The sequence below is a fragment of the Eleginops maclovinus genome, chromosome 3 (assembly GCF_036324505.1).
Source record: "Eleginops maclovinus isolate JMC-PN-2008 ecotype Puerto Natales chromosome 3, JC_Emac_rtc_rv5, whole genome shotgun sequence".
Classification (NCBI taxonomy): Eukaryota; Metazoa; Chordata; class Actinopteri; order Perciformes; family Eleginopidae; genus Eleginops; species Eleginops maclovinus.
In genome coordinates, this window is record NC_086351.1 from 13339697 (window position 1) to 13352827 (window position 13131).

At 37.0% G+C, this 13131-nt stretch overlaps 4 protein-coding genes and 1 long non-coding RNA gene across 13 annotated transcripts; 3 read left to right on the forward strand and 2 right to left on the reverse strand.

Moving 5' to 3' along the window:
- Nucleotides 1-168: 168 nt before the first annotated feature.
- LOC134861650 (steroid 21-hydroxylase) lies at nt 169-3927 on the forward strand. Of its 3 annotated transcripts, none has more exons than XM_063879027.1 (12): nt 169-313; nt 493-681; nt 772-861; nt 941-1095; nt 1232-1327; nt 1609-1719; nt 1817-1903; nt 2209-2292; nt 2420-2533; nt 2625-2791; nt 3309-3412; nt 3501-3927. In XM_063879027.1, the coding sequence occupies exons 1-12, from the start codon at nt 187-189 to the stop codon at nt 3752-3754; spliced, it is 1578 nt and encodes a 525-aa protein (XP_063735097.1). In that variant the 5' UTR covers nt 169-186; the 3' UTR covers nt 3755-3927. The 3 variants fall into 3 exon arrangements, with proteins under 3 accessions (XP_063735097.1, XP_063735098.1, XP_063735099.1); XM_063879028.1 differs by having other exon boundaries at nt 169-301; XM_063879029.1 differs by lacking the exon at nt 169-313 and having other exon boundaries at nt 545-643.
- On the reverse strand, nt 368-5978 carry LOC134861655 (uncharacterized). Its single transcript, XR_010165436.1, has 3 exons — nt 5842-5978; nt 969-1086; nt 368-662 (listed from the first exon to the last, which is right to left on the reverse strand). It is a non-coding gene; the product is annotated as an uncharacterized LOC134861655 (long non-coding RNA).
- On the forward strand, nt 4051-10211 carry LOC134861651 (uncharacterized). Of its 3 annotated transcripts, none has more exons than XM_063879031.1 (8): nt 4051-5057; nt 6432-6713; nt 6798-7445; nt 7530-7778; nt 7875-7979; nt 8077-8102; nt 8177-8301; nt 10068-10211. In XM_063879031.1, exons 1-7 carry the CDS (start codon nt 4985-4987, stop codon nt 8297-8299), a joined length of 1506 nt encoding a protein of 501 aa, XP_063735101.1. In that variant the 5' UTR covers nt 4051-4984; the 3' UTR covers nt 8300-8301; nt 10068-10211. The 3 variants fall into 3 exon arrangements, with proteins under 3 accessions (XP_063735101.1, XP_063735102.1, XP_063735100.1); XM_063879032.1 differs by lacking the exon at nt 10068-10211 and having other exon boundaries at nt 6798-7082; nt 7167-7445; nt 8177-8801; XM_063879030.1 differs by lacking the exon at nt 10068-10211 and having other exon boundaries at nt 8177-8801.
- On the reverse strand, nt 8341-10636 carry LOC134861652 (uncharacterized). Of its 5 annotated transcripts, none has more exons than XR_010165435.1 (7): nt 10501-10636; nt 9894-10220; nt 9532-9807; nt 9136-9447; nt 8992-9042; nt 8826-8888; nt 8341-8729 (listed from the first exon to the last, which is right to left on the reverse strand). XR_010165435.1 is itself a non-coding variant. In XM_063879033.1 (7 exons), the coding sequence occupies exons 1-6, from the start codon at nt 10565-10567 to the stop codon at nt 8840-8842; spliced, it is 1089 nt and encodes a 362-aa protein (XP_063735103.1). In that variant the 5' UTR covers nt 10568-10636; the 3' UTR covers nt 8341-8729; nt 8826-8839. The 5 variants fall into 5 exon arrangements, 3 of the variants coding, with proteins under 3 accessions (XP_063735103.1, XP_063735106.1, XP_063735104.1); XR_010165434.1 differs by having other exon boundaries at nt 9136-9318; nt 9415-9807; XM_063879033.1 differs by having other exon boundaries at nt 8826-9042; nt 9136-9318; nt 9415-9447.
- On the forward strand, nt 10073-13045 carry LOC134861654 (allograft inflammatory factor 1-like). The gene is made up of 7 exons (XM_063879038.1): nt 10073-10211; nt 11425-11569; nt 11649-11710; nt 11892-11958; nt 12060-12101; nt 12244-12406; nt 12705-13045. The coding sequence occupies exons 2-7, from the start codon at nt 11551-11553 to the stop codon at nt 12790-12792; spliced, it is 441 nt and encodes a 146-aa protein (XP_063735108.1). The 5' UTR covers nt 10073-10211; nt 11425-11550; the 3' UTR covers nt 12793-13045.
- Nucleotides 13046-13131: the final 86 nt, after the last annotated feature.

A 13131-nucleotide genomic window follows, 5' to 3' on the forward strand; every position in this document is an offset into this window, starting at 1 on the left:
ACTCTGTCTCATAAGTTGCATTCATCTCATTATCAGATTTGTTGACCTACAAAGGTCCTTGAGTTTAGTGAAAACATCAACATTGTTTTAACCTGATTGGCTAAGAGGGTGACGAGCAGGCTATAAATGGGGCAACCAGTGTGCTGACAACCTTTCTGAAGGGAGACACCAGCAAGAAGACACATAATGGCAATAGAAATATCAGTGATCACTGCGGGAGCGGTGTTCCTAGTTTTGCTGCTGTCTATTGTACTGATTTCTTGTAAGAGAGACACATCTTTAAAGGAAAACCACAAGGGAAGTAAGTCAACAGGTATTTATCAATGTGTTGCCTTTATCTGTATATTATAAACAACTGGTTGTACAATCAAATGAATGGGACAATTTCTCAAAGCATCAAAACAATAGTAAACCCCTGAACTTGATGAATTGTTATTGTGTTTATGCATTCCCTGTTTTACCTTTTTCTTTCCAAAATCTTTCATTTGTAAGTTAAAGCTGGACTGCTGCAGGATCTCCATCAGTTGCTCCCCCACTCCTCGTCTCCTTCCCTCCCAGGTCCTCCCGGCTTCTACCTAATTGGCAATATGATGGAGCTGACACATGATCATCTGCCAATTCACCTGAACCATTTGGCACAGCGGTATGGAAACATCTACCGTCTGAAATGTGGAAACACAAGTAAACATCCCATTTCAGATTTATGGATTTTGCACTACTTTTAAAAATATTTTTTCTCTAGCTAGTACAAAACCCTGTTGTCTTTTTCAGCCATGGTGGTACTAAATAGTAGTGAAGTTATAAGAGAAGCACTGGTGAAAAAATGGTCAGACTTTGCAGGGAGACCAGTTTCATACACAGGTAAACAGCTTAAAACCTTTTGCAATAATAGCACGCATAATTATTGTTTTATTGTTTAACCTCTCCTAACTTCAATTAGGTGATATTGTGTCTGGGGGAGGGCATACCATCTCTCTGGGGGACTATAATGAGGAGTGGAGGGCACATCGTCGCCTCGTCCACAGTGCTTTGCAGCGTTGCTGCCAGCAATCGTTGCATAGTGTGATCGAAAGACAGGCGCTGCATCTGAGAAAGGTACAGAACACAAGAGAAAATAATTATAAAACAGTAGATTCACTATTTTAAAACACATAGCAGAGATTCAAACACCAAATAAGATGTTGGGGGTGGTCACACTCAAAAGATTAAGCATTGTTTGTTCACTGTTTAGGTGTTGATGGACTATCAAGGCAACGCTGTAGATCTCTCAGAGGATTTTACAGTGGCAGCCAGTAATGTCATCACCACTTTGGCTTTTGGAAAAGAAGTGAGTATCCTTCCTCCCACAGCACAGTTTGCACCTAAGAGGGCTGAGATGGATTGCAAAATCTGCTTTGTATCAATAAACTGTTGGGGTTGTGGCATACCAGTGCTTGGTTGCCTGTTTATGTTGGGAACTGGGCAAGGCTACTGTTTATGTTGCCCTATTTAGAAGCTTACATTCCATTAGTGCATTCATAATGTGCTATTCTGTTATTGAACAGTGCATTTTTCTGATAGGACATGTTAAAAAAGTGAAAAAAAATGACATTTTCAAATTTTTTCTAGTATGAAAAGAGTTCCTCGGAGCTGCAGCAGCTGCACAGCTGTCTGAATGAGATTGTTGCCCTGTGGGGCTCCTCCTGGATTTCTGCTCTGGACTCCTTTCCACTGCTCAGAGTCAGTAAATATAAATTCTTGACTAAAGATCACAGGAAAGACCAACAAACATCTTTTGAGTGAGAGTTCACAGATTATGTAATTTGTTCTCTCGTAGAAATTGCCCAATCCTGTATTTTCCCGTCTTCTGAAAGAGGTGGCCAAGAGAGATGAAATTATAAAGAAACATCTCAACAATTACAAGGTCAGTGAAAGCAAATACCAAAACAATGATAATAAATCATATTAAGATACTCAAATGTCACAATCACAAAATGAGACATGTTATGCACTGTAGTGTTAGGGAAATCAGACTGTTTAATCTGCTTAGCGATTGTATTATAGTGCCAAAGTTCAATCATTGCAAAAATAATTCACATCATAGATTTCAAAAGGTCAAAGCGAAGTATATTTTCTTTCATTCAGGCATTCAGAAAAGTGGATGTATCCAAGCTCTGTTTTTTCCTTATATGTTGATTTTAATCAGCTGTTGCTTTGTCACATGTGCAGTCACAAGACAACAGAAATGAGGATGCCATCACAGGATCACTCCTACAGGGCCTTGATAAACAACACAACACAGCACATGGAGTGGTAGGTACAAATAACAGAACTCCAGGGGAGCCTAATTCAAAATGCACTGGGAATTAATTTAGCTTAACCAAAGACTACAAATGTATTGAATAGTAATAAACTGAAGGGAAAAAAAACATCTTTTCAGCTCCTGACAGATATTCATGTTCACATGGCCACTGTGGACCTTCTCATCGGGGGAACAGAGACAACTGCAGCTTGGCTCAACTGGACTGTGGCCTTCCTATTGCACAAGCCAGAGGCAGGGATCATCTCCACATTAAACACTGTATATATACACACACCAGGGAAGTGATCTAATGTCCTTTCTAAGCTCTAACTTTAATCTTCAGGTGCAGACCAAAGTGTATAAGGAGATGTGCACAGTACTAGAGGGACGATACCCCAAGTACAGTGACAGACACAGACTTCCTATCCTGAGCGCTCTCATCAACGAGGTGCTCAGACTGAGGCCAGTTGCCCCACTGGCTGTGCCACACAGAGCCATCAGAGACAGCAGGTCAGCTGAATTATGTGCAGTGATAATGAAATAATTGAAAGATAACTGGCTACTTACTGAGATATTTTGTCTAGATCATATCATTATAGTGGTACTGTTAGTTTTGGCTACAACACAAACCAGTTAATAAATCTTGTTTATCCGATATTACAATCATAACATTAACTTGGCAATTCTGAAATATTACACACTTGCAACTGCTTGATGCAAATGCATACCTTAATATTGGCTATGGAAAACCAATTGCTTGAAAGAAATTGCATTAAATAATGTCTGCAAAAAGTAATAACTAAACAGCATGGGTTTTGTTTCTGTAAAAATCAGCTCAATCATGAATAAATCCAGGTTTGCAAAAAATTCTAACAAATGGATGGAGAAGTATATTTACATAGCTAGTTGGGGTCCTCTTGGGATTGGGTCTTTCAGTCAGCAGGTATACACAAAGGCCATTTGTATGGATGAAAACACTGTTTTTACTTTGCATTATGGCAAATGTATAACTCCCACGCATGTTTAGTATTGCAGGTTACTTCATCCCGAAGAACACGGTCATCATTCCTAATCTTTTTGGAGCACACCATGATCCTGCAGTTTGGTCTGACCCATACAACTTTAAACCAGGTACTGCTCCAACTGTGAGGTGAAGTGCATTCCTTTCACTTGGCTCAGCAGGTCTCAAATAAAGTAGCTACTCTCTCTGCTTTTTCAGAGCGATTTCTGGCGGGAGGAGGAGGCTCCACCCGTGCCCTGATTCCTTTTGGAGGGGGAGCTCGGCTCTGCCTGGGGGAGTCAGTGGCCAAAATGGAGCTCTTTCTGTTTACTGCCTACTTGCTGAGAGATTTCCATTTCATCCCTCCTGAGAGTGAGGCCTCTCTGCCTGACTTGAGAGGAGTTGCTAGTGTTGTCCTCAAGGTCAAACCCTACACAGTTGTAGCATGTCTGAGGCCAGAGTATAATCCTTAAACTACACAGGGTGTACTACTTGCTTGTTGCTTAAACTTAGAATTTCTGGGAAAACAAATATTTTTTCAACAAACTTTTAAATATTATCATCATTACAGAACCTCCATTGGTATGTCTCTCATCGATATGTTTTTCTATTTGTCTGAATAAAATGGTCAGTTATTGGGTTCCAACCTCTGAATTTATCAATCATCTATACTGAGATGTATATACATATATATATATACATTTATTTAGTTTTTTGTATAAAAAGGTGAATGAAACTGCATGAAGGTTTTATAAGTAGAAATAATGAGTGTAAAAATCACCCATGGAGCGGGGAAATGATACCAGTCGTCAATCAGGTGATCACATTTGTCAAAAATAGAAACAGCAAGTGAGGATCCGTCAAAACCATATCTGAACAAACAAACACAGTTCAAGTGAAACTGAGTTTGAATCGAAAACTAAATTCCAACCTGGGGTATGTAAACAAAAAATTGGTAAAAGATACTAGTAGGTCGTCTAAATAAAATATCTGTCAGAGTCTTACAGCACCACCTTGTGGACCAACACAGAGTGCTACAGAAAGTGAAATCACTTACCTCCTGCAGAAAAATGTCCAGTAGACCCACAAGTTACCACTCCTCATGTCTTGATTCAAGGCCCACCTGGTAAAAGTGTTTGTACTATCTATACAATAATCATGTTTTGCATCAATCTGATGAAAGATAACCATGATACCAGGGTATTACAAGGAGGTTTTGTTGTTTGCACACTGTTGTGTAGTGGAATAATTATCAAAGTGGGTCTAGTCCAAACTGAACATTTACTTTACATTAAACAGTTTACAAAGGTAACGGTGGTGAAAGTTGAAAACATGCACTCCACATCTCGTATTCTTTTTTTTTTCTTCTCTAACCGGAAAACAAAGCGACTAGCACTTCCAAATCAAAGCATTTCCTGTCAAGGATTACAAAATTAAATCAGTTACAACACACACGTGATAGAGGGGAAGTATTACATTTAAATCACACATTAGGCATTCATTTGTATAGTGACTCTTTTTTCTAGAAAGTTGAAGGCTTATTGCGCAAAGATGAATATGGGCCTCTTGCAGGCTAGTATTGAAAACAAAAAAAAAATCATTTCCTTAACATGTGACAACTTGTGACAACTTGTGACAACTTGTGCCATCATAGAATTTAGCAATAAGCAACACAATAGGAGAAAACATCTTCTGAGAGAAGGATGGCAACTTTTTCATGGATAAGTGTCTGTCTTCTTTCTCTCACCCAGGCAGCTGCTGGATTTCAGTCATTTGGTAATTATGAAGAATATATTCTCTTCTAATCTTTTGTAGACCTACATTTGTTTTGGGATAGTCTATGAATTGGTAATTGGTCTTGGTTGACTATGATTACCTTAGTCAATTATTCACAGTTTTTATTTATTTAATGCCAAATGACTTATTTCTAAGAAATGTATGAGTATATCACTTGCACGCAAGTTTTAAAGTGGGGCTATGATTGCATTTTAAAGATCTGTCAATTAAATTGTATGAGTGTGAGTTGACTAACTTCCTCAGTCGAGTACAGCCACTTAAGTGTAATTACACATTTAAAATAGTAAATACAATAATAGTACATTATAAAATAGGATTCACTACAAGCTTGTCTGCACTAAATTAAGGCTAATTCAAATGACTTCCACCTTTACCAGCTTGATAACACATCAATAAATCAATAATTCTAAACAAAACATTTAATATATGATTGTGAAATGGGCCAATCTGCATAATTAGTAGAATCTATTATTAAGTTTTTTTGATGGTTATACTTTTGTACTTAAAATGATTAGAGTAACATTTGAATGCAGGACTTTACTTGTAACAGAGTATTCCTAGACTGTACTACAAGAGTACTTCTCCCACCTCTGCTTTTATGCATTACCATGACATATAGATGTGTAGGCTAATCAATAGAAACTCTTCAGCAGCTGCACTAAACACAACACAACATGTGGAGCACACAAGTGCACACAACCACTAGCAATGTTGATACTCTTTGGATGGATACCATGGTTTATGTGTTTGTTGCTGTACTCACCTGAACGCACCGAGAAACCCCACCACAAGTCCACACCAGGTCCAATTCCTCAGCTCGTTTATTATCAAATCAAGCCCCTTTATCCAACTGAAGAAATACGTTTATCAGAGATGGCAGAAAACACTACCGTGAGAATGTTAAGATGTTAGCATGCTAGCCACACCCAGCATGCACCTGTTCAAGAAACGTCGTGGGTGTGTTTGATTTGGGTTACTCAGCATTCAACTGTAGAATAAATCTGTGCTTAATTTAAGTAACCATATTGCTTAGTTGTAATACAATGAGGTGAAATAATGCTCCCAAAACGATGCAATGAAATAAAATAGGCTACTAGGATTTCAAAAAAACATACTTAGCTGATAGGTCTAAAAGAAGTCCTATTAGCCTACTAATAATTAAAAATGAGTCTTTTTTTTCTTACAAATGTAAAAAAGCTAATGTAATATAAATGTAATGTTACTTCCAAACATGGTTACTTACAAGATCAGTTCGTAATGGAAACAACCAACCTCCCACAACATTTGCTCTCACAAAGTAAATTACCATCTACCATGATTTGGGAATTAAAAAGATGTTGTCCTTTCCAACAGATAATGTGGTTATGTTTGCCTTACTTGAAGATAGTATTACCTTACCATGTGGCATACCCTCAATCAAACACTGCTCCTCTGTTAACTGGAACATGGCTGGAGAGTTTCATGCAGTCACTGAGGTGGTGAAAGCTGGTAGGGTGACGGCCCCGAACACCCTCAGGGTAGCCCTGCTAAAAGACTGCTCTCTGAAGATTGACCACCTGGTCCTCGATGATGCACAACTGTACTTTTGTGACAATGGAGTGCTCAATTCAAGTGTTTCGCTTCAGATTCTTAAAAGTAAGTGACCAAAACCATTCTTGAACATTTTCAATGAAATATCACAGTAGTCACATGTGTTAATGATTATTTTTCATTCCCCAGTTGTTGAGAAACCAAATCCTGCGGAAAACACAATTGAACTTCAGTGTTTCCTCAATATGTATAGAGGATATGTTGCTTGTAACAACAAAGGGATACAAATCAAGTGGATCACTGATGATAATACATCATTAAATGGGGATAGATATACCTTCAAATATCCATCTGAATGCTTCTCTAAACTGATCATCACAAAAAAACGTACAGACCATCACAGAAATTGGAAATGCCAGCTGACTCTGAATGACATGGTTAAAGCCACCATCACTTATACAACAACATTAAAAGGTACCAAACTCCATTTTACATATTCCATAAAATACAATGTGTTTTACCACGCACAAAATGTAACCAGATCTCGGTTTACCTCAGATGGCATAGAGGAAGTGTTTACTGCAGTGAGTGAGTCAGTGTCACTCTCATGTAGGAACACTTCCTCCCTCAGCGTGGGCGGCAGCGTGAAGTGGGCTGTGGGTGAAAGGACCCTGGCAGATGATATCTTGCCTTACCAAACAGAGGCATTGCATTTGAATAAAGACTCATCACTCGTCATTACCAAAGTCAGGGCTCTAAATGCAGGAGACTACCAGTGTTCAGAGTCTAAAGATGAGCAAAAGGTGTTGAACAAAATCAGGCTGCATACCCTTGATGGTTAGTACTAGCACTCTATAAGTGCCAATACAGAGCATGCTGTATTTAATATTAAAACCTTTTCTATCATGTTTGTCTTTGCAGTTACTTCAGAGCTTGTGCCAGGAGGAGATAATCTCACTTTGACTTGTGTGCTCACCTGCGCTAAAGAATGTGGAAAAGACTTCAATTTACTTTGGTCTGGGGAAAGCTGGCAGAGCGGTTTAATACATGTCAATAACACTCTTATAAAAAAGCTGTTTCTCCCTGTGTTTTCTGTTACTGATGAATTCACTTGCTCTATGCAAAGAGAGGGGGAAGTCATGGTGTCAAAGAAATGGCGCTCTACTGGCCGTAAGTATACCTTGTGCTATTCTTGCCTTTTCTTCTAAATGAAATCAACAAATGTTTATGGGAAACTCAAAACTGATAGTAATTCCACAACTCCAGCTCTGCATACACCAGCATGGGTAGCTGTTCCTCTTATCCTCCTGATGTGTTTATTGACCGTTGGACTTTTCATGTATATGAAGAGGAAGCAAGACAAGAATACAGGTAGTGAGAGGGGTTAAGGAGCTGCTCAATTTCCTGTACTGTATGATAATGAAATGATAACTAAATGGCTGCTGTTTTCCTACTTTTCTCTTTGCAGAAAATGAACAGTCAAGTATTGGAATGGTAAGAGATAAAGATTATAAAATGTCTTTGTGTCTGATATTCCAGTGATATAACTCCAGTGTTTCTCTACACAGTCTCATGTTTATGAAGTAATTCAAGACGAAAATATTGATGGACTACACCAGCAAACGCCCATCGGAAGAGGAGTTGTCACCACAACGGACAGTTTCTATGATTTATTACAGGCTGTAAATTAAAGGTTAATTGAACGTATAACAATGATTGCAACCATGCACTGTTTTAAATCAGAATACTTTCTTTTTAATGATCATTGAGCATCTGACAGATATTAATTTAAATTGGATAAAGAATTACATGAGATTTTTATTTTCTACAGGCTTTCATTGAATTAATACAGATGATTAGAGGAATTAACAAAAACAGTGTTTTTTTTGTGTATTTTTAACATTCTACGTAAAAGCAGAGGCTAGCATTTTTCATGTTTCACAGTATGTACATTTTACATGCTGCTCCATATACAGTACATCTTAGTTTCTCTCCTTAGCAAGTCAAACTCGTTACAGGTAAGACAATGTTACATGTTTATGATGTGTAAATGTCAGCAGGAGAATCACAATGACAATCTTCTCTTATGTCTTGAGTAGACTGAAAATGACTATATTCAAACTGCAATGAAGGAGAGAATTGTGTCATTTGTCTATTTGGAAATAATGAGAGTTAAAGTTGAATTTTAAAAGAGTAGTTACAATTTTAATTACTCACAAGTACACAGGCCTTCATCTGGGAAAGGTTGGTAAAGACTGTTGAATTGGTCGTCTGAACGGACTGTGTGATACAGTGAAAAAGTTGTTAGAGGAGTGGAATACAATCCCAAAGTGGTCATAGTTACTGGACAGAGAAAATAGTGAGAAAATAAGATGGTGCTCACTCTGAGATAGGGAATTCACTTCCTCGTAATCATAACACTCTATAGGATAACCTGTTGGACAACAAGAAAAAAGGAGCTATGTTTACAATTTACCACACTGAGTTACTCAAGAATTAAAAAAAATAAATAAAAGTTAGATTAAACCTGCTGGGTGCCTTTGAGTTTGCTGTGGAATGCTCTGGGTGTTACGTCTGCAGTAGATGAAAAACCCCATCAGGGCAGCCATTATGGTAATCACAGCAATGACTGAAGCAACAACAACTGTCATAAATAATTGACTGATCCCTTTCTTCTTGGTTTCCGAAGTAATCCCACTGGTTGTCAGCTCTGGAGAAGATCCATGAGTTACAATACCACATTTAACACAAGATTATTTATGATATTTAATTAAGATGTAAAATATTAGAGTTTTTTTTACAGTACCTGGAACCGTTGTGCGCACAACGTGTTCCTCTTCTTAAAGAAACAGAAAAGGTACATTGGAGTCACGCATAATGTAATTTGTTGTCAGTGATAATACCAATTAGTTTAAAATCTTACCTTGGACCAGTAGGTTTATGTCAAAGCAGCGCTGGGTTTGATCAAGCTTGTATTTACATCTGTACCAACCGCTGTCAGCGTAATCCACAGACAGGGTACTTAATGATGTTGCATTAATTGCAAAACTTTTAGGGTTGATAGGTTGCGGGTTGCCTCCTTTTAGCATTGCCCAGGAGATATTTAGGGGTCTTTGTTGAGCTGGGGTTATGTCCACTGGGCAGTTCAGGTTGAAGGGTGTGCTGAGCACTGCCTTTACTGGCTGGAGGGTTTTGCAGTCTGAAAGAGGGAAGATTTTTGTTATACATTAGTGGGATATATTTGTAAGAGATTGAAAATAAGAAAAAGATAAAGTGTCACATTACCTTTAACTTTCAAAGATATGTTATTGACAACAGAATTATCCCAGCCTTTCCAGATTTCACATCCATACAGTCCCTCATCAGATTTTTGTGATTTTGACAGAAAAATAGACATCTGTCCATTTCCATCAGCTTGCCATTTCACACGTTGAGCATCCTTGAATCTGTGTGTTTTAGGCCTGGCCAGGATCACTTTCATCTGACTGTAACTCGTGGCATGTTTAATCAATTTGACTCTAAAGCAAATCTTTGGATCCATCATTAATGGATCAAAACAAGGGAGGACTACATCTTCTTCTAGAGAAGTAGACACCATCAAAGGTGAGCCATCTGTAAAATAATAAGAGATAACAAATAGGATTAATTTAAGAACAAGACCTGTAGGGTTTTTACAGATCATGCACTTAAACATTTAGTGTCAGACGGATGATTCAAGATTTCACAATACAAAGAAGATGTCAAACATATTATTGTGTCCGCTATTAAAAAAGAAAATTTGCTACCCAAAAAATTAAATACAGTCACAATTGGTGGTAAAACATATTTTGTATCCAGGCTATAAAAAAGAAATTCTGAATTTGGTCAATTAAATATCCAGGGTCTTACTCACCTCTGCACTCTGATATATCTATTAACAGCAATAATAGCAGAAGAGGCTGTGGATTAAACTTTGTCATTTTCTGTAATGTAGCTGAATGGCTATACAAAGTCTTATTCTCTGGTAGAGGTTTTATTTCACCTATTCTCAGTTCTCTAACCCACGGAAGTCACCACATGAAACTACCTTCAGAGTCAAGCATTCATTTTTACCTGATTATGTGACCAGTAGAGACATCGTGTGGCAAGAATAAGACATTACACCTAATTGACATATTTAAAATGAGAGCACAAGAGCTTTTAGACTAGGGGATTCATACTTAGTTTTCAAATTGTCTGTGCCTAGTAGATTTTATTTATGCACTCATTGTTTTTCTGTCGTTTGTGATTTTCTGGGTTTGAATTGATGTGCTTTAATGGGCATATGTGCTTTAATATGAGCTGTAATTGTGCTAATTGTGCAATTGTGTTAATAATAAAGATAATAATACATTTTATTTATGCCTTTCAAAGCACCCAAAGACAGACACGCCTTATTAATAGAATCAGATTCTCTTTATTCGTCCCACAGAGGGGACATTTTCATTTGTTACAGCAAAAAAAAAGAGCCAAACACAGCTTAATGTTACAAAAAGATACAAAAATATATACAACAATTACACAAAAGATTTCTATAAATGATTAAGTTGCATTGCTCTCAGTTCCTAAACACAATTGTCCTTCCTCAATTACAATCTTAACTTGTTTAACTGGTAGACTGTATTAGAGTCTTAAAAGTTAGATAGAGCCATTACACATCAGGTATCTTGCATTCAAATTTCCCTTATTGCAATACAACAGTGTTTTTCTTTCTTGTCAAATTGTGTCAATGTTAAGATGTGCATTCTGACCCGACCCAACTGACCTCTTTTTTTTACTGTCGCCTTAAATACAACAGAGGCATCTCACAAATACAAACTGAAACTTTGAAACTTCACTTCCTCTTGTGGCCCGATAAAGAGAAACGCCATCAAAGCTTTTCACACTTCCAGGATTCACATCCTCTCAGCACGGTCAACAAGAAATGGACCACAATGCTCAAGGTCAGTATTTCTTTTTCCTTTTTCAAATCTGTTTGTCATTTCATTCTTTTTTCATTTTGTCTTTCATGTTGTTTCACAGGAGGTAAAGCCTATGGTGTTCTCAAGTCTCAACAGGAAGAAAAACTGGTGTCTATAAATGAGGTAGGTTGATATTTTAAAACAAAGTCAGACACTTACTGTAGAAGTTACTGTAGAAGATCAAATGAGAATGATCTACACTTACAACATAGATAAATGTTTTCTGTTTAATTTTTCTACTGGACATATGGAAAATACCAAAATAAAGTCTGCTTTATTTGGTTTTTGTTATTATCACCCCTAGACTTATCTCACAAACCCCCAGTATGCTGAAGAGGAAGACCTTAGCTCAAAGCTTGAAATGTTTAAAAGTGAGTATTAAAAGGCTATCAATTCCTTATCAGTTAATTGTTTTATAATTTGGTGCATATATATACACTTTGGAATATAATAACATTTGCTTTTATTACAGAGAAGTACATGGAGTTTGATCTTAACGACCAAGGAGAAATAGGTAAACTGCCACAGGTCATACAACTCTGAAATATTTTTAGCTATAGTTTGAACTGCTGCTCTCAGTAATGACTCACAACATCCTAACATATTCATACTATATAAGCACTTTTCATGTATTTACTGTCTCTCTATCTTTATAGATTTAATGGGGTTAAAACAAATGCTGGAAAAGCTTGGATTGGCCAAGACTCACCTTGAGCTGAAAAAGATGATGGCGGTGGTTGGAGATCCATCTAAAGAAACGATAAGCTACAGCAACTTCCTGAATATGATGCTTGGAAAAAGAAATACAATTCTGAAACTGTAAGTCAATACATTGAGAACATTCGTCACAATTGAAGATATTACGATGCTGATCCCTAAACCTAAATCTAGTTCATAAAACTACAAAAAAAAATCCACATCAGTCTTAATCACAATATATAAAGTAAAACTTGAAAAAATCAAAAATCAAAAATGTATTCAATGTGAAAAGCACTTAAAGTATCTGTAAGCTCTTTATCGTTGTTTTAATGCAAAGAGTTCTCTATACTGTCTAAAGTTCATAACTTAATAGAAATGTCTTCTATAGTAAAGTAACGTGTTGTGTTTTACATTAAAGGATCTTGATGTTTGAAGGCATGGGAAAGGAGCAAGAGAAGAAAGAGGTTGCACCACCTTCTCGCAAAACCTTTACAGACCTGCCATGATGGAGTTGTTTTCAGATTAGAACATAACCCAGGACTAAAGGCTTCACTATTTATGTAAATAGAAATGACAACATCAAAGATATTGTTGAAATATGCAAATGGTTTTTTTTTCAATTAAGTATTCAAATATACCATATTAAAACATAACCTTGGTCCAAATGCTTCAAAATATGTCAAAAGAAATAAAAACATTACAAATAGTGTTCAAATGTACAACATCTTTTTTGTTTATAAAATAAAAGAATCGACCAAACTTTTGTTGCATTCGCCTTGTCTAATTGCGACTATAGAACACATTTCCCACTTTAACTAGTTACTTGTAAATGGCATAACATAAAC

Coding starts and splice junctions, on each gene's coding strand:
- LOC134861652 (XM_063879033.1), bottom strand. CDS start 10,567: ATGACAAAGTTTAATCCACAGCCTCTTCTGCTATTATTGCTGTTAATA. Junction 10,221..10,500: donor AGATATATCAGAGTGCAGAG/GTGAGTAAGACC, acceptor ATTATTTTACAG/ATGGCTCACCTTTGATGGTG. Junction 9,448..9,531: donor CATAAACCTACTGGTCCAAG/GTAAGATTTTAA, acceptor TGTTTCTTTAAG/AAGAGGAACACGTTGTGCGC.
- LOC134861650 (XM_063879027.1), top strand. CDS start 187: ATGGCAATAGAAATATCAGTGATCACTGCGGGAGCGGTGTTCCTAGTT. Junction 2,293..2,419: donor ACAACACAGCACATGGAGTG/GTAGGTACAAAT, acceptor ACATCTTTTCAG/CTCCTGACAGATATTCATGT. Junction 2,792..3,308: donor AGAGCCATCAGAGACAGCAG/GTCAGCTGAATT, acceptor ACGCATGTTTAG/TATTGCAGGTTACTTCATCC.
- LOC134861651 (XM_063879031.1), top strand. CDS start 4,985: ATGGCAACTTTTTCATGGATAAGTGTCTGTCTTCTTTCTCTCACCCAG. Junction 6,714..6,797: donor TTCGCTTCAGATTCTTAAAA/GTAAGTGACCAA, acceptor TTCATTCCCCAG/TTGTTGAGAAACCAAATCCT. Junction 7,980..8,076: donor GAAGCAAGACAAGAATACAG/GTAGTGAGAGGG, acceptor TTCTCTTTGCAG/AAAATGAACAGTCAAGTATT.
- LOC134861654 (XM_063879038.1), top strand. Junction 11,959..12,059: donor AAAGCTTGAAATGTTTAAAA/GTGAGTATTAAA, acceptor CTTTTATTACAG/AGAAGTACATGGAGTTTGAT. Junction 12,407..12,704: donor AGAAATACAATTCTGAAACT/GTAAGTCAATAC, acceptor TTTACATTAAAG/GATCTTGATGTTTGAAGGCA.